At 37.5% G+C, this 20,657-nt stretch overlaps 2 protein-coding genes across 2 annotated transcripts in view; one reads left to right on the top strand and one right to left on the bottom strand.

Annotated features, from left to right (window-relative positions):
- Nucleotides 1-6,608, bottom strand: part of LOC126238612 (parkin coregulated gene protein homolog) — a 117,812-nt gene extending 111,204 nt beyond the window's left edge. Inside the window, exon 1 of the mRNA XM_049947803.1 lies at nt 6,369-6,608. Coding sequence (XP_049803760.1) covers nt 6,369-6,608 — 240 coding nt within the window. The remainder of the gene's footprint in view (nt 1-6,368) is intronic.
- Nucleotides 6,609-7,181: 573 nt separating this feature from the next.
- Nucleotides 7,182-20,657, top strand: part of LOC126238586 (UBX domain-containing protein 11-like) — a 197,813-nt gene continuing 184,337 nt past the window's right edge. Inside the window, exon 1 of the mRNA XM_049947801.1 lies at nt 7,182-7,211. The gene's annotated coding sequence lies outside the window, so the exon portion shown is untranslated. The remainder of the gene's footprint in view (nt 7,212-20,657) is intronic.

Raw genomic sequence — 20,657 nt, 5'->3', positions numbered from 1 at the left:
GTTAACATCGAGTATAGATTTAAGCGTCAGGAAGTTGTTTCTGAAACTATATGTATGGAGTGTTGGCATGTATGGAAGTGAAACATGGACGATAAATAGGATAGTTTGGACAAGAAGAGAATAGAAGCTTTCGAAATGTGGTGCTACAGAAGAATGCTGAAGATTATATGGGTAGATCACGTAACTAATGAGGAGGTATTGAATAGAATTGGGGAGAAGAGTAGTTTGTGTCACAACTTGACAAAAAAAGGGACTGGTTGGTAGGACATGTATTGAGGCATCAAGGGATCACAAATTTAGCATTGGAGGGCAGCGTGGAGGGTAAAAATCGTAGAGGGAGACCAAGAGATGAATACACTAAGCAGATTCAGAAGGATGTAGGTTGCAGTAAGTACTGGGAGATGAAGAGACTTGCACAGGATAGAGTAGCATGGAGAGCTGCATCAAACCAGTCTCAGGACTGAAGACAACAACAACAACAACAACAACAACAACAGCATGTAAGTGCATTGTCATGAATTAGATCATCAATAACAGTGTGCCATTCGAAGGAAGTGAGTAACACATGTGAATAGTGACATTGATGGTGTCTGCCAGTGGTAATTTTGAACTTCATTTGACAAAGTGAAGGGTCAGTTATCAGCAGAATTGAAATGAAGAACCAATATATCAGGATTGTGGGATGTGGTTGATTTTACTTCTGCTATGGCCTGTCTCTGAATGCCGTGGATATGATGGTGAGGTACACCTTTCGTGACATTTGTAACAAATCTCTGGCTCAACTGCCTTCTTCACCAACTCACTACTCTACCACAGAGCACACGTTATGCCATTGTCAGTATCCTGAAGGTGCAATGCAGCCAATATTTATCTTGTGGCTCTTGTCATATACACAAAAGCATCAAGTCAATCTCTGTGTACTTCTTTCCTGAGATGCTTCTCATGGATAAACAGGTAAGTTTCAAATTAGTGCAGCAAATGCAAGTGTATATTTTCTTCACTGGTTGGCACTGTACCCATTTTGGTCATAAGGACGAGAATTTTGTGAGACCAATTTTTAAACTTAGGTTCTCCTCCTTCATTAGGAGGTATGTCTCTCTTACTGATTTTGTCATATATCTTTTTAACTTTCTATTTTCACTTACAGAGATAACATCAATGTTATTAGGACTTTGCCTGCTACAATCTTTGTTCTCAGTTAGGTAATATTCCAGAGCACCATCTAGCAGATGGTGTTCACAGTAAGAATTTGCGCATGCTCAAATACTGTTTTCCTTCTTTATTTTATGGGCCTTTGAAATTAAGTAATTTGAGGAAATGGGTATCTATTTCTGTAATTGCTGCTCTGAGTAACTATCCGGTATCAGTGTTAGTAATTGTACCTTCTCAGAATAAATGACCGAGAGACTGGTGTGGTTAGGTTTTGAAACCATACATCACAATGGGTGTTCATGCCACTGCCTTCGATTTCTGCACCAGGTAGATCTACATTGTACATTTTGCAAAGTTTTGTGGATGTTGATTGTGTAAAACTTGTATTTAGCCTGCCATGGCATTTGTGGGGGGATAAGTTAGGCTATAGCAGAAATGCTAACATCAAGAACTTCATCCTTGGAAGTACAAACATCTGTGTCGCCTTTTCAGTTTCACGTTCTGGTAACTGTGATCTTGCACATAAGTTATCACTAAATTTCTCGTTTTACTGAGCATAGAAATTCTTACACAATGGCTGTTATGGTAACAGTGTAACTTGAGGACCAAGATATTTCTGCAGTTATTCACCCAGATTTCCAAAAAGTGTTTCTCACTTTTTTTTACTTTTTCTTCTTTTGTCTGTTTTCATGGACCGCACATATACCCTTTCACTACTATATTCCCTCAGTGAAGCAGTATTTTAAAGTTTAAACCACATACAAATCTCTAAGCGGAATGATTTGTATGCAAAGTTTGATGTTACTGAAACAAACAGAAGAGAGGTGAAAACAATGTTGCCAACAGGGTTTTAACACCAGAAATTAAATACTGAATACACAGAATATTGAAAATTTTTTAACAATTTACACACAAAAAATTGCCTATTTTGATTGAACCACCGCCGGCCGCTGGTGGCCGAGCGGTTCTGGCACTACAGTCTGGAACCGCGCGACCGCTACGGTCGCAGGTTCGAATCCTGCCTCGGGCATGGATGTGTGTGTTGTCCTTAGGTTAGTTAGGTTTAAGTAGTTCTAAGTTCTAGGGGACTTATGACCTCAGCTGTTGAGTCCCATAGTGCTCAGAGCCATTTGAACCATTTTTTTTGATTGAACCACCTAGTAACAGAATAACCAAATAATGTAGTGTGCAATTCTCATAAATTTTGTGATGGGGGTTTTCCTTCCAGTAAGTAATTTGTAAAAACTTATAAAAATGTGACTTTTTAAATTTTTATTAATAAATATTTATATAATACAGACAGATGAAACGGTAAGACAATAGGTTTACAAATTTTGAAAAATTGTTTTGAACACTAAAAAAAATTTAAAATTTTTATATTTTATTCTTAAATTTGTACATTAAAAGAGCCGATAAATATTGTGTCAACTAAGTTCAACTAAGTTTGAACATACTAACATGGACATTTGGAGCAAAAAATCTGCCAGGTCTCCAGTACCTTTGATTTATTAGTCACATTTTTGGCGTCAATTCTAGTGTCCGATTCCACTCGTCAGCCTCGAGCATTGGCGCCATGCCAAAGGGAGCCATGCCTATGTGGCGTCTCTTTGGAAACAACTGATCATTTTTGTGAACAAACGAATGTAGCATACGATAAAAATTACGTTCACGTGATTAATTAATCAGCCACAAATTATACTGACAAGAATTAAAGCTAACGGAAATAAATGAGAGCAGAAAAAGAGAAATATACATGTCTGAAATAAATTATTATAGTAATATATGCGAGTAAGGAAAGCACAGAGAATCTTTACATCCAGTATAGTACAGCGCATGGCGAAGTCATAATAACTTTTAATAGTAATTGTAAAATCTACTGGACAAGTACACAAGCAACGAAAATTGGCAAAAAGTAGTCTCTAACAAATAGTGAAATCGGTAACTGGAACGTACCTAAGCCTATATACGTTTTGTGGATTCCAACTATTCCACAGTTCGTTATTTAGATGGTTTGAACAAGTGTATGCACTAAATGTTACAGGATTTCTACGTATGGTATTACTACCTTCATTACTATGAATAAGAGAAAAATCTGGAAGCTGTACCTACAATAATTATTAGTTTTTCGAAGTAGTTCTGATATCACTTAGAAATCTAGAAATACTACAAAAATATATTGCACAGATTTACTGCAAAAATGCCCAAAATTATGAGCCATCGAAAACTTGGTATCGGTAATTAGAATTGACTTCCCATATACATATGTCAATTCTAGTTACCGATTCCAGCCATTCGATGATTCATTAATTAGTATGTTTTTTTTCTGCATGTTTGTGCCCTAAAATGTAGGTTAATATGATCTCTGCATTTGTAATTGCTCTTTGAACTACTGTAAAAATGTACTAATATTGGAAACGGGGGTCTAGTGAAGCAGGGGATACAACCCGTCGGCTTTGAACAATGACGTCATTCCTTAGACATAGATAGTAATGTCTTCACTTCGAGGCATAGATAATAAAGCGGTTCTGTGTTCTAATAAGCGCTATCATTAAAATAATTGAATGTGAATCTAAAAGCGATCGTTTATCTATATTTCACTATTTTACCATATTTCACTTTCTTATTCCACCAATATGCTTCAGTAGCTGATAAGTGTTTTTTGGCTTATTAAAAAAAAATCTCACGAGATAGAATAAACTGAGCCTAAGATACAGATGCTTCAGTAGCTGATAAGTGTTTTTTGGCTTTTTTTTAAAAAAAATCTCACGAGATAGAATAAACTTATCCTACTTCATTTAGCAATCAATAAAAAAACTAAACTAAAACATAACAGCTTTTGCTGTTATGTTTTAGTTTAGTCTTTTTATTGATTGCTTAATGAAGTAGGATCAGTTTATTCTATCTCGTGAGATTTTTTTTTAAGCCAAAAAACACTTATCAGCTACTGAAGGGAGCTACAACACTAAGAAGAATCGCTTCTCGGCTTTTGACAAGATCAATGTGTAGTTCCCTTTCAACAAGTGAAACACAAAGATTAAATAAACAATCAAAACATATAAAATGTGACATACGTGTATTTCCACCTATTCGTTACCAGTGTACATATATCGAGGTCAATGGAAGTCTGGTATACATATATTACATACGTAGGTCCTTCTGTCGTCAGTAATACTGATATGTACGTAAGAAAAGACTGTTGATAATAGCGGAGACGAAATAAACAGCACATCTACAATTTGTATCCCGTGTTCCACTTAGGGTTTACTGAAGCGGAGGATACATCGTTCAGGTGAAGAGCAGGACAATAATGATATTGAAAACGAAGAAATCGCCTTACGACAAACTCGTATTCCGTACTGTACTTAAGCAACACACTTCGAATGAGCTTTTAATTTGTATCGGGTGTTTCATTTGCGGTTTAGTGAAGCAGGGGATACATAGTTCAAGTGAACAACAGGGCAGCAATGCTAGTTGAAACTAAGAAATCGACTACGCTGAACTTGTATCCCGTACTGCACTTAAGCAATACAGTTCGAAAGACTTTCGAAATACAACTGACATACATGTAATGTGATGTATTCTTTGCTAGTAATTTCATTCATTTCTTTCCATTGTATTTTGCGGAGAAATACTAGGATACAAACACGCGATATCGTTGACGAGAAAATACTACTGGCCCTTACATATGTGAAATAAAGTTTATCTCTCTCGCATTCCTTTGTTTCTCAACATTCTCCTCAGCTCTTTCATCTTTGTAATACATGCACTCTGGCGACTTGTGACGTCATTGTTCAAAGGTTGGGTGAACTTAGCATCCTCCGTTGTGTTGGTTGTATCCCCTGCTACACTAGACCAGGAAACGGTAACTAGAATTGATCTATGTAGAAGGTCAGTTCTCGTTACCGATTCCAATTGTTGTTATATACCACAGTAGTTTTAGAGAGCAATTACAAATGTAGAAATGGTATTACGTTTCAGTGCACACAACTGCAAAAATAATTTACATATGAATCGTGGAGCGGTTGGAATCTTTAACTGGAATTACCTACATAGGTTAATTCTAGTTATCGATTCCAATATTCTTTATTTCTTGTAGATATTCGTTTGACATGTACCGGGTTCTCTTTCAGAATTTTGTGTCGGTTTCCTCACATTTTATGCTTCAGTTTCGTATTTGTTGTCACTCATTTAATTTTCCCGTTTTTCTAATAAATTTTAATTTCTCCCTGCCCAAAACCACCACTTTCCTGCGTTTCTCCGTTAGATTCAATAATTAATATGAAATTAATGGTATTCTATAACAGTATGACTCCACCATGTGCTTTACTGTATTAATATTGCAATTTGAAGGTTTTCTGTACTTTTCTAGTCGCATAAATTACCTTTAATGCTTGTTCTTAACTATTTTCGTTATCTTCAGTTCGTTCCGATATATAATTCACGACTAAGTAAATAACAGCGTGAATGTGATTGTAATTTTATCGTATGCTACATATGTTTACCATCCATTGCTTTCATAGATTCCCCAAGCCGACAAGTGGAATCGGGCACCAGAATTTATCCCATTTTTGTAGTTCTCTGCTATGTTAAGAATTATTTACAAAATATTTATTTTCCACAGGGCTGCATCAGTTTCAAAACTCAATAGAAATGAAAATATTTATGTCTTAAAACGTGTTATAGAAGTCGCCCCACTTCAAACTTATTTGCAGGATACTGATAGGGATGTAGATCTAGAATAACCTGTTGTCCTAAGCTACACATATCAAAAATACATTGGTATGAAAGTAGTAAAAATTCATGTATTTCTTAACTTTCCGAATTCTTATCATAGCTAGTCTTATATCTATTTTCCACCTCATCTCACCATGTACAACACTAAATTTAAAAATTATCGAAATGGAATTGAAAAAGCAAGTTATTCACGAAAAAGTTCAAGTCATTGATTATTACTACACCATGTCTGTGGTAACTACCGTTATGCTTGTCTGAGACAGGGGATGCACAGGTTCGGTTAAATATTCGCGCGCGCACACACACACACTTACGAGAAAAAAACGTATTACAGATGAACCAGGCTTGTAATAAAGAAATTTCGAGAACTGGAAAAAGTCTGCTAGAAGGTTGCCAACCAAATTGTAATCTTGCGCAAAATAAATGTGGATTTCAAGTGGAAAATAAAATTTCCGATTGGTGCCGTATTCGGCGGTATTTACCTTCCAGGTGAGCTTGGTGCCATAGGTATCGAAAGCCAAGGATATTGGCAAGTCCCCACGGAGGTAAGCCTTCCTGAAGATTGACTCCTTTGGTGGTTGGCGCGGGCGAACTGCACTAACGCGAGGCGGCCCTTGGACGACAACTCCGCTTTGCAGGGACTGCACCGTGAAGCCGGGCACTACGCGTTTTTTGCGCCCTTTCTGACGCAGGCTTTCACGGAATTCCCTCCCAGTCACCATCCCTCCAACAAAACAATAATTTTGCCCACTGCACCACCTATGGCTTCCTTGTCCTGGTAAATTTGCTAGCTGAATTCACCGGCCTATAAATCTACCAATTTGTTTATTTCGCCTAGCAACGGAGGTTATTATCGATTTTCAGTCAATCGAAAATATGCGTCAGTCGTAAATCTATTTTCAAATTCTGCGTTCCTAACACTGAAAGGTAACTGTAACAACTCGCTATAGCAACTTTTCTTGTCTTTGCTGTGTCGTAGTAATAATTACTTCATTTCGTTTGAAGTTTTGTTGCCATTTAGGAATGCTTACATTATTGTCTGACGTTTTATTTAACAAATCATACCAAAAACGATACGTTTATCGGAGATTTTAATATGCAGAAAAGTATCGTTTTTGCATTATTTCCTGCAATAAAACATCGGGAAATGGCACGTCTGTAAATTAAAACTTTGTGGTACTCTAGAAACTTACAAATTACGGGTACAATGTGCAAGCATGTAATTACTGTGGCTTACGTATCCGACTGTTGACGCGAGAAAGAACTTTTTACTATTGAAGTCCTTCGCAAATTAGCTGTTCGCTATTGTAGTTATGACGCTGCAGGTAACAATATTAGTACAGATGACATTTAGTTGCAGTGATTTGCAGGCATGAACTTTAACGTAACTTTACCTAAGAGACAATACGGCGTGTGTTTCAAGTGAGAAAATACGTCACAATAACTTGGTTAACAAATGCCAAGTTTAATTACAAGTTTATGTCATTATTAGTACTATACAGTAATTCAGTTATTGGTGTTGTGTCACTGAAATGATTATAAAAATATTAGTTGTGCTTAAAATAACTGCAGAGTCATACGATTGACTTAAATTGTTTAGCTATAGTAGTTATTAACGACAGCTGTGACCCGTTAGATTTCACGTAATCCTAGACAAACTTTTGTTAAGTGCCCCGCAAGCCTACTCAGCCTAAAGGAGTTCATTATCGCAAACATTGATTATTCAGTACGGTACATCGTATAGCATTGGGTCAGTAAATAAATGATGCCTGGTCAGTGGACTGTCACAATTTAATTGTTGAATGTCACATATTGGAATAGATACAGTATAATAATAATTATTGAAAGAAACAACGTAACATATAGTGAGAAACATTTGCAGCCTGCTTCGTTAACTTAATTTAAAATTCCAGTTGAAACTGTTCGTGTCAGCTCAACGATTTCGAACAACTGTAGAAGGAACACCCGTTTCGTAATCTGTGCAGTTCTTTTGTATACTATATCAATGGCACACGAATAAATAAATGAAACACAGAAACTTCTTTTCTAGCAGCTGATGAAGTTACCCACTACACAACTGATCTCATTTTAGAAGCAAGTTAATGGGTGAAGTCTCTCAGGTTGATCGTAAAATGAATTTTGATTAATGCTACATACATACAAACATTAATACTTGTTCCATAGATCATGAATAAGTCATTTCATAATGATGTCGAACATGTCAAAGTTTTTTTCTTTACGGAAAATAATTTTTTTTTCCTTTACAGTCACACTTAATATCGAAAAACTCATCATGTGTAGAAGGACTTGTCGTTCAGAAATTCCTTTAATTTGTTTTTAAAAATTGATTGGCTGTCTGTCAGACTTTTAATGCTATTTGGCAAACGACAAGCATAATTCACCCCTTTCAATGCCAAAGTCAGATTTAACCCAGAGTAGTGAAGATCAAACTAATTATTCATACTAAATCCTGTCTCACATGAAGCAACTAGGCCTATCACTGTTAGGGTAGTGAAATCATGAGTGCAGTGCAAAGTTGAAGAGAATGAGGTTGTGACCACAACTTACAAATTTCATTTGGAAAAAGGAATGCAAGCCCTTTGTTTTTTGTTGTCTTTGTGAATGCAGGAAAAGTATCTGCACTCACTAACAATCATTTGTATTTCTTTGATAAGCTTATCGCTCGCATCATTACGATAGGTTCTAGCTTATTTCTTAATCATGTAAGTATCATCCAAAGCTGTATTTATTCTGAGAATGGCTTCAGAAGTTCCTATTTCTTCGTACAGAGAACTCATCGGAGAAACAATTTTGTTTATGATCACAACAAAAACCTTTTTTTGAGTTGATGCATTTCAGTTTCATCTGGGAGAGTGTGAGATTCATAAAAGAAAACCTTCATTTTCCATTCTGTTTTTGGAAAAAAACAACCTGTCTCAATTCCAATTACAGTAGCCATTTTTTTTAGCTCTGTTTAAAAATTTTCGCCTGAGAGCTCTTTAATCCTTATCTATTGTAATCATAAGGGCTTTAATATCTTTCATTGAAATGCCAAGGGAAATATCTTTCACTGCCGAATCAATTTTCCTATAGTTACAGGGTATAAAATGTCTCTCTAAACATGCAAGAAAATCAGTGTTACAAAACCAGGCGAAATAATTGATCAGCAAGTCATAACACAAACTGAGTCGAATTTTTGTGTTTTGTAGTACTTCTGCTATAGGCTTCACTGCTACACACCTTTTACTCCATACTGTTTCGGACAGGCTGTGAAGAGATGGACGGCCAATGTATCTTTAATAACCTTTTCCATCTCTGTGTGCTTGTACTGAAGAAGTTGTACAGCTGGTTCAGACAGCTGAAGAATGCACCTTCTACTTCATTACTTCTTGTGCGTGTAATCCTACTAAGTGCTGTATATGAGCTGCTCAAGGGTTGTTTCGGGGAGAAGACCAGACAGCGAGGTCATCGGTCTCATCGGATTAGGGAAGGAAGTCAGCCATGCCCGTTCAAAGGAATCATCCTGGCATTTGCCTAGAGCGATTTAGGGAAATCACGGAAAACCTAAATCAGGATGGCCTGACGCGGGATTGAACCGTCGTCCTCCCGAATGCGAGTGCAGTGTGCTAGCCACTGCGCCACCTCGCTCAGTTGCTGCACAAGGAGATAATGCGACCAGCAAATAAATGTCTCTAACTTTTGCTTGCATACATTTTTTGTGTCCACTGGCAACAACAGTGCTGTAAATCAATTTCATGCTTGTTAAATGTGTCTACAATAGCATTACTAATTGCATCACTTGTCTTCTTCTGTAAATCAAAATATTTCAGAAACTCCACATTTCCAGTTTATTTCCATTTCACAACCTTAAAATCAGAATATTCAGTTCAGTCTTAGACACATGATTAGATTAGATTAGTTTTTCGTTCCATAGATCCATACTGAGGAGATCCTCGTGGATTTGGAACATGTCATTTTTTTTAAAGCTGAAATAACAATACTAATAGTAGAATATATACAATACATCATTTGTTTCTATTACAAAATTCGTCAATGGAGTAGAAAGAGTTGGCCACTAGTAAGTCTTTCAGGCCCCTTTCAAACTGATCTTTATTTGTAACTAAATTTTTTATGTTTGCTGGCAAAACACATCAGGAGTAGCAATGCAGATAAATGAAAAACAGAGCTTCCTGCCTTTCTTCTAAAATTTTCTTTTATACATTATCTGTACACAAAGATAAAAGCTCATCTTTTGCTCTCCAAGATAATAAGAGCACAATCTTTTCATGTTTCTCGTGACAGCTTTTAACGTAAATTGTATATGTTGTTGTTGTTGTTGTTGTTGTGGTCTTCAGTCCTGAGACTGGTTTGATGCAGCTCTCCATGCTACTCTATCCTGTGCAAGCTTCTTCATCTCCCAGTACCTACTGCAACCTACATCCTTCTGAATCTGCTTAGTGTATTCATCTCTTGGTCTCCCTCTACGATTTTTACCCTCCACGCTGCCCTCCAATGCTAAATTTGTGATCCCTTGATGCCTCAAAACATGTCCTACCAACCGATCCCTTCTTCTAGTCAAGTTGTACCACAAACGTCTCTTCTCCCCAATCCTATTCAATACCTCCTCATTAGTTACGTGATCTACCCACCTTATCTTCAGCATTCTTCTGTAGCACCACATTTCGAAAGCTTCTATTCTCTTCTTGTCCACACTAGTTATCGTCCATGTTTCACTTCCATACATGGCTACACTCCATACAAATACTCTCAGAAACGACTTGCTGCCACTTAAATCTATACTCAATGTTAACAAATTTCTCTTCTTCAGAAACGCATTCCTTGCCATTGCCAGTCTACATTTTATATCCTCTCTACTTCGACCATCATCAGTTATTTTACTCCCTAAATAGCAAAACTCCTTTACTACTTTAAGTGTCTCATTTCCTAATCTAATTCCCTCAGCATCACCCGATTTAATTTGACTACATTCCATTATCCTCGTTTTGCTTTTGTTGATGTTCATCTTATATCCTTTCAAGACACTGTCCATTCTGTTCAGCTGCTCTTCCAAGTCTTTTGCTGTCTCTGACAGAATTACAATGTCATCGGCGAACCTCAAAGTTTTTACTTCTTCTCCATGAATTTTAATGCCTACTCTGAATTTTTCTTTTGTTTCCTTTACTGCTTGCGCAATATACAGATTGAATAATATCGGGGAGAGGCTACAACCCTGTCTCACTCCTTTCCCAACCACTGCTTGCATTTCATGCCCCTCGACTCTTACAACTGCCATCTGGTTTCTGTACAAATTGTAAATAGCCTTTTGCTCCCTGTATTTTACCCCTGCCACCTTCAGAATTTGAAAGAGAGTATTCCAGTTAACATTGTCAAAAGCTTTCTCTAAGTCTATAAATGCTAGAAACGTAGGTTTGCCTTTTCTTAATCTTCCTTCTAAGATAAGTTGTAAGGTTAGTATTGCCTCACGTGTTCCAGCATTTCTACGGAATCCAAACTGATCTTCCCCGAGGTCCGTTTCTACCAGTTTTTCCATTCGTCTGTAAAGAATTCGCGTTAGTATTTTGCCGCTGTGACTTATTAAACTGATAGTTCGGTAATTTTCACATCTGTCAACACCTGCTTTCCTTGGGGTTGGAATTATTATATTTTTCTTGAAGTCTGAGGGTACTTCACCTGTCTCATACATCTTGCTCACCAGGACTGGCTCTCCCAAGGTTGTCAGTAGTTCTAATGGAATGTTGTCTACTCCGGGGGCCTTGTTTCGACTCAGTTCTCTGTCAAACTCTTCACGCAGTCTCATATCTCCCATTTCGTCTTCATCTACATCCTCTTCCATTTCCATAATATTGTCCTCAAGTACTTCGCCCTTGTATAAACCCTCTATACACTCCTTCCACCTTTCTGCCTTCCCTTCTTTGCTTAGAACTGGGTTGCCATCTGAGCTCTTGATATTCATACAAGTGGTTCTCTTCTCTCCCAAGGTCTCTTTAATTTTCCTGTAGGCAGTATCTATCTTACCCCTAGTGAGACAAGCCTCTACATCCTTACATTTGTCCTCTAGCCATCCCTGCTTAGCCATTTTGCACTTCCTGTCGATTTCATTTTTGAGACGTTTGTATTCGTTTTTGCCTGCTTCATTAACTGCATTTTTATATTTTCTCCTTTCAGCAATTAAATTCAATATTTCTTCTGTTACCCAAGGATTTCTATTAGCCCTCGTCTTTTTACCTACTTGATCATCTGCTGCCTTCACTACTTCATCCCTCAGAGCTACCCATTCTTCTTCTACTGTATTTCTTTCCCCCATTCCTGTCAATTGTTCCCTTATGCTCTCCCTGAAACTCTCTACAACCTCTGGTTCTTTCAGTTTATCCAGGTCCCATATCCTTAAATTCCCACCTTTTTGCAGTTTATTCAGTTTCAATCTGCAGATCATAACCAATAGATTGTGGTCAGAATCCACATCTGCCCCTGGAAATGTCTTACAAATTAAAACCTGGTTCCTAAATCTCTGTCTTACCATTATATAATCCATCTGATACCTTTTAGTATCTCCAGGATTCTTCCAGGTATACAACCTTCTTTTATGATTCTTGAACCAAGTGTTAGCTATGATTAGGTTATGCTCTGTGCAAAATTCTACAAGGCGGCTTCCTCTTTCATTTCTTCCCCCCAATCCATATTCACCTACTATGTTTCCTTCTCTCCCTTTTCCTACTCTCGAATTCCAGTCACCCATGACTATTAAATTTTCGTCTCCCTTCACTACCTGAATAATTTCTTTTATCTCATCATACATTTCATCAATTTCTTCATCATCTGCAGAGCTAGTTGGCATATAAACTTGTACTACTGTAGTAGGCATGGGCTTTGTGTGTATCTTGGCCACAATAATGCGTTCACTATGCTGTTTGTAGTAGTTTATCCGCACGCCAATTTTTTATTCATTATTAAACCTACTCCTGCATTACCCCTATTTGATTTTGTATTTATAACCTTGTAATCACCTGACCAAAAGTCTTGTTCCTCCTGCCACTGAACTTCACTAATTCCCACTATATCTAACCTTAATCTATCCATTTCCCTTTTTAAATTTTCTAACCTACCTGCCCGATTAAGGGATCTGACATTCCACGCTCCGATCCGTAGAACGCCAGTTTTCTTTCTCCTGATAACGACGTCCTCTTGAGTAGTCCCCACCCGGAGATCCGAATGGGGGACTATTTTACCTCCGGAATATTTTACCCAAGAGGACGCCATCATCATTTAATCATACAGTAAAGCTGCATGTCCTCGGGAAAAATTACGGCTGTAGTTTCCGCTTGCTTTCATCCATTCGCAGTACCAGCACAGCAAGGCCGTTTTGGTTAATGTTACAAGGCCAGATCAGTCAATCATCCAGACTGTTGCCCCTGCAACTACTGAAAAGGCTGCTGCCCCTCTTCAGGAACCACATGTTTGTCTGGCCTCTCAACAAATACCCCTCCGTTGTGGTTGCACCTACGGTAAGGCCATCTGTATCGCTGAGGCACGCAAGCCTCCCCACCAACGGCAAGGTCCATGGTTCATGGGGGGGGAAAATTGTATAATCTCTTAGAAATGGGTCATGTTTAGCCAACAACTCAATTAACTCTATGAAGTTACCATTATGGCTCTCCTAACTGATTGCTACTTCCCCTAAAAGGCAAATTTCATTTGGTTGAAAAGATAGCAATTTCTTGGGGTCAATTGAGTTAGTTAAAAATGATCCATTCTTAACAGCTCACATAAAAAGTATCTTTCTTTCAGCAATAGTTTCTGGAACATGTAATGCACGCTTCAACTTGCTAGGGTTTATTCATAAATTCTCCATGCTAAATAATTACTTTCATGTAACAAAATATTCTATTGACCAGGAAGAACAGGGATAGCTCTTTTTGAGTTGTTTTCATGGAATCAAATCCTGCATCTAGTTTAACTAACCTAGATGTAACAGGCTTTTTGGGATCATTCAGAAATCATAAGCATAGCTAGCAGAAGAGATTTATCTGTTTATTTTCTCTAGCTCTTTCAGACTTTTCTGATTGCTTCTGTGGACAAGTGTTATGTGCATAACATGAAATCATCCTGGAAATAAATAATTGAAATACATACTAAAATATGTTCACACAAATAAGGAAAGCTTTAAATAACAGTAAAAGTAATAGCACTAAATTATTTTTAAAATTTTCTATCTACCTTGGATCAAAAATAATATAAAGAGAATTTCCCGATAAATTAACACATACCTGCAAAACCAAAGAAGCCTAATTTTCACTAAAACACTATACACATTGCTATCACTTCTAATGGTAAATGAATAAATGAAAATAAGTATAGCATTTAAACCTGAAACACATAGCATGTAAAACACCAGCACACTGACATTAGAGGCAAGTGCAAAATAGTGGTTGTCATAGTGTAACTCCTGCATTGTCCTTCACTTGGTCACATCATACATGGCACTATTTACATCTGAATTCTTCTGGTGAGAGGTTGCTTGCCAGAGAATCATGATGCATCCAGTTGATCAAAGCTACATTAATACAATCCCAGAGATTTCCAGTTCGTCTTGTAAGTCTTTATAAAATAAATTCACATTAAAGACAGTAGCACACAGTAAATATAGCTACATTTGAAACAGCTACTATCAAAACAAAACTCTTCAGCTTTGACAAAATGATGGGACTCAAGGAAGATTCACTTAATACCTATCATTTGAACACTAGAAGCAATATTAACTAGTGGCTACTGTTATAGCCGTATTTGTAACCAAAAGGAGGAATTAGGCTCGAGGCCCTTCAGATTAATGAATAATACTGCATTATGTTGAACAGCTGTTTGAATACTCTGCAACAGTAGTAGATGTGGAAACACACAAGATGGTTGTGTTGTCAGTTTACAGGGCACCAGCAAGAAATATCTTAAGTTAATGAAGCATGCAGACACAGTTTTACTCATGTTGTGCACATATCCGAAAAACCGCTGTATGTGGACTAAAACATTGGTTGGTTGAGAACAACTGCAGCAAAGCAAAAATTCCATTGTCATTTGTTGCTCTACTAATACAGAGCGAGTACTGTCCTAATTTACTTCTTCCATTGCAAAGATGAGCGATATAGGCATTAGTGTAAGTGGCTGTTAAAAACAGGTAAAATTGCTGAAATTGAACAAGGCTCCAAGACCTGATGGAATTCCTGTCAGATTCTATGCAGAACTTGCAGCTGAGTTCACTCCTATTTTAATGATAATGTACCGTTGATCCCTTGAAACAATCCCTGTGCCCACTAATTGGAATAAAGCACAGATTACACCATTCTACAAGAGTGATTCTTGTGCAGAAGTGCATACAGTATTCTGCTGCATCCATTGTCAATAAGTTACCACAATAATTAAAAAATATTACATACATACACATACATTAATCCTTGTTCTATGGATCATGAATATGACATTTCGTAATGATGTGGCACATGTCACTTTAACATAAATTTTCTTTACACAAAATAATTAGTTTTTTTACAGTTACTACTTCATATCTAAGAATTGATCTATTGAGTAGAAGGAGTTGTTATTCAGAAATTCTTTTAATTTGCTTTTAAATGTTGGTTGGCTATCTGTCAGACTTTTAATATGATTTGGTAAATGACCAAAGATTTTTGTGGAAGCATAATTCACCCCTTTCTTTGCCAAATTGAGATGTAATCCAGAATAGTGAATATCATCCTTTCTTCTAGTGTTGTAGCTATGCACTTCGCTGTTATTTTTCATTTGGGATGGGTTATTAATGGCAAATTTCATAAGTGAATATATGTAATGCAAAGGTACTGTGAATATCCCGAGTTCCTTAAATAAATGTCTGGAAGGTGATCTTGGGTGGACTCCAGCTATTATTCTGATTACAAGCTTTTGTACAAGGAATACTCTCTCTCGTAATGACGAATTGCCCCAAAATATGGCTCCACATGAAAGCAGTGTATGGAAATAGGCATAGTAGGCTAATTTACTGGTATGTTTATCACCAAAATTTGCAATAACCCTAATAGCATAAGTAGCTGAACCTAACCGTTTCAGCAGATCTTCGATGTGTTTCTTCCAATTCAATTTCTCATCAATACACACACCCAAAAATTTTGAGTATTCTACCGTAGCAAGAGACTTCCATTCATAGTCTATATTTATCAACGGTGTTAAGCCATTTAGTGTACAGAATTGTATAAACTGTGTTTTCTCAAAATTCAGTGAGAGTCCATTTGCAGAGAACCACTTAATAATTTTCTGAAAGACTTTATTCGCAATTTCCTCAGCTGATTCTTGCTTCTTGGGTGTGATTACTATACTTGTATCATCAGCAAAAAGAACTAACTTTGCATCTTCAACTAACTTTGCATCTTCATGAATATAGAGTGACAAGTCGTTAATATATAATTTTTCACACTATGACTGATTTTAACATATATGGCAACTCCTCCTCTCTCCATAGTGTCTCCACTTACCTGTGACTATATGACGTTCAGACAGGCATAGTACATCTATTCCACCCTCTGTTTCCAAATCTTCTATACAAACAAGAAGCTCATTTACTTTGTTTTTTTAATCCTCTGATATTCTGATTAAATATATTAACCGTATTTTTTACTGTGCCTTTATGTGAATCTTGTGACATACTAACATTATTGTTATGAGAATCTTGTGATATTTTCACATCTCTAGTACCTGCCTGTCTGAACTTTTCATTAAGCTTCATTTCAATCAATGTAGGATGATTGGATACTGATCTTAGCCTAAAAAAGTACTCCCATGAGTTTCAGTGTCCCCCTCCCTCCCTAAAGATTTCGCTATATCCCATCCAGTTCACCCTTCCCTTTCCTATTGAGATGCAGGCCATGTCTTGTGAAGTCCCATCTACCAACACCATCGACAGGAACCAAACCTATGCTTGACAAAGTAGCCGCCCGAAGCAGCTGATCTAGCTCCATATTGACCCTCCCGACAGAGCTGTTCAATTGGGGCTGGTCATACTGCATGAAAGCAGGAACGAAGCCACCATTTGTGTGGTTCATTGCAGATGCTGTTTTTACCAGGTCAGCCTGCCGGAGTGGCCGTGCGGTTCTGGGCGCTACAGTCTGGAGCCGAGCGACCGCTATGGTCGCAGGTTCGAATCCTACCTCGGGCAGGGATGTGTGTGATGGCCTTAGGTTAGTTAGGTTTAATTAGTTCTAAGTTCTAGGCGACTGATGACCTCAGAAGTTAAGTTGCACAGTGCTCAGAGCCATTTGAACCATTTTTACCAGGTCACACTCAATATTGTAGCCCTGATCCCTGTCAGTACTGTTTCACACTCCACACACTACCACAACATGATCCTGCTTTGTAAAACCTTTGCACAATGATCCTCCATCCCCTATCACTTGGCTAAGACATGCACTGGGCTTGAAAATACTTGTGACCTGGTACCTGTCACCTAATTTTTCCTGCAAAATTTGGCTCACACCTCTTCCATGGCTACTACCTAACAACAGAACTTTCCTCCTACTTTCTACTTTTTTTTGCGACAGTTGGTTTCCTAGTGAAAGTCTGTTGAGTGCTGACTACACTTACATCTACTTGAGCCCCTTCCTTAGCTGACTGTGCAAATCTATTGTTTGTGCCAATGATGAAACTGTCTGATACTGTTCTCTTTCTGTGGCCCCTGTTCCTTGCTACCACTTCCCACCTGTCTTCACCCTCCTCCCCCCTTAACCTCATCAGTTCATCCATAGTACTATCCAGTTCAGCCTGAGGGACTCTAATCTTCCCTTCCTGTTCCACTATTTTCCTATCCCTTGAACATAATCTGCAATACCGTGGAAGAAACCTTAACAGTAATACTCATTTTTGCAAATCCAAACTGAAGGATTTCCTCATGGTTCACACTTAAAGAAATGCGTATTTTTTTGTTTTCTCCAAAATAATTCCTGCCCCGAGATACAGGCCTCGAAAATGACATTGCGCGAACGCCATTTTGAAAATGGTGGACAGGGACAGTGCAGCTGGGCAGTTAGATGGCCCAGACTTGAACCCACGGCTCACCAGGGAGGTAGGCATTAGCAAAAGTTAGTTAATTAGTTACATGTTCCATTGATCATCCTCACGGAAATCGTTATGATGTGGAATGTGTCAAGTGCATTTTTTTTTTAAATTTAAAATTTTTATTACCTACTCACTTCCCTTAAATGGCACAAAATGCATATATTATATCAATGGAATACGTATAGATTTATTTATTCCTATTCAAGAATTCATCTGTGGTATAGAAGGAGTTGCCAAGGAGATATGATTTCAATTTATTATTTGTCTGTCAGACTTTTATTCCATCTGGTAATTTATCAGGAAGTTTTACAGCAGCATTTTACCCATTTCTGTGCCAAAAGAAGGTTAAGTAGAGGATAGTGTAAGTCTTTCTTTCTTCTGGTATTATGATTGTGAATGTCACTGTTGTTTTTAAACTGGTCCATGTTGTTGAGCACACATTTCATTACTGAGTAAATGTACTGTAAAACTGTTGTAAGAATTCCTAACTTTTTAAAGAGGTGCCTACATGATGTGCAACTATGAGCTCTACACATTATTCTAACCACTTTCCTTTGAGCAGTGAAAATTTTTGCCTACGTGTTAAGTTACCCAAAATATTCCGTATGACATCAGAGAGTGAAAGCATGCAAAGTATGTTAGCTTGCTAATTTCTATATCCTCAAAATTAGCAATTGTTCTGACTGCAAAAGTAGCTGAACCTAGTCGCTTTAGGAGATCCAAAACATGAATTTTCCAATTTAGATTCTCATATATGTGTACACCCAAAAACTTAGTATGCACTTCCCTGGCTAATGGCTTCTGTTGATGTGTTACTATATTTATTGGAGGAACTGTACTCCTTGCAGTAGAAAATTGGATGTACTGTGTTTTTTTAAAAGTTCAGAGCAAACCCATTTGCATAAAATCAATCACTAACTTTTCCAAAGACATTATTTGTATAATTTTCTATTGGAATTTCTTTTACTGGATTAATAATTATGCTTGTATTATCAGCAAACAGTGTCAGTTTAGCTTCTTGTCTCAGATAAGAAGGGAGGTCATTCACATATATGAAGAACTCTGTGGAACACCTAATGTATGAGGGTGGTTTGAAAAGTTTTCAGACAGAATAGAAAAAAAGTACTTACATCAGTGAAACATTTTTTATTTTTCAATGTAGTCTCCATGTTGATTAATTCACTTGGTCCAACGATGTTCCAGTGCCTTGATCCCATCTCGAAAATGAGTTTCCTGCAGGCCTGAAAAATAGTTGTCAACTCTGGCTATGAGAAGAGAATCTTCATCCACCAAGAAAAATTTTCACTTTTGGGAAAAGATGGAAGTCTGACAGAGCCATATCAGGTGAATAAGGCAGGTGTGGTGACAATTCATACCTTAGTTCATGCAATTTTGCCATGTCGATGGTGCATGTTTTGATCCGGTGTCAAGAGTCGCAGCACCCATCTTGCAGATAATTTTTTCGTTTCTAATTCTTCAGTTAAAGTGAGATATACCCTTTCAGATGACATCTCACAAGCATGAGCAATTTCATGCACTTTCAATCGGCGATCCTCTACGACTATTTTGTGCACTTTTGCAATGGTTTCTGGAGTAGTGACACATCTTGGCCGACGACTGTGCTGATCATCATGTAAGCTCTCCCAACCGAATTTAAATTCATTAGTCCACTTGGAAACAGTTGAATATGAAGGAGCCGAGTCCCTCAGTGTATTCTGGAAATTGGCATGAATGTCCTTTGCTTTCATATCTTTCTTTACGAAGTACTTAATCACTGCGCGAATCTCGATTTTTTTTTCCATCTTTGGAATCCACTACGTGGGAACAACAACAGAGCCATGCCACCGCCACAGCTCTCTTCCAACATCATTGACATGGCACATGTTTACAGGCAACAGTCCAATGAATATCACGTGAACAACTCGTTGCACTAGCGCTGACCCCTCATAGTGATTCCGAGAACTTTTCAAACCACCCTCATAATTTCACCCCAGTTAGATTAAATGGGAAACTTCATTAAATCACTTAATCCATATGAAGAAACTTTGTGCTTCATATTGTGTAGATATGACTTAAACTACTGGTCTGCTGTTCCATTTATACCACAGAATTGTAATTTGTGTAACATAATGTCATGATTCACACAATCAAACACTTTGGATAAGTCACAGAAAATTCCTATTGGTGACATTTTGCTATTTAAAGACTCTATGTGTGCACAGTGAAATTATATATTGCTGTTTCAGTAGAACAGCATTTTTGAAATCCAAACTGTGATTTACTAAGTATCCCATTAGGGTCATTCCATGTCAAGTGGCCTAAATTTAGACAAGCTCCCCACTCGACCATGTCCAATTTTGATGAAATTTTTACAGGATGTACATACAGACCTTACATGAACCACTGCCATATTACAGCTTCATAAGTACTATGGTGGGACCACTAGCCACCTTTTCGTAAAGACTCATTTTTTGACATTGCGACTGAAATGAATAAATGATCAACCTTGTTTTACCATTGTTCAGGATCTAAGAGACCTGTCATGCTGAACTTTGTGATCCTGTTCAACTTTTTGGGTACAATAGCTTAGTTGCAGTACAAAAGGTCAAACTATGGTAAATTCATCATAGTGTGCTATCAAAGTGGCTCATAAATCTTGTCGT

Source organism: Schistocerca nitens, chromosome 1, assembly GCF_023898315.1.
Source record: "Schistocerca nitens isolate TAMUIC-IGC-003100 chromosome 1, iqSchNite1.1, whole genome shotgun sequence".
Taxonomy (NCBI): Eukaryota; Metazoa; Arthropoda; class Insecta; order Orthoptera; family Acrididae; genus Schistocerca; species Schistocerca nitens.
The sequence above is the reverse complement of the archived record's forward strand: the minus strand, read 5'-3'. Positions and strand labels throughout refer to the sequence as shown.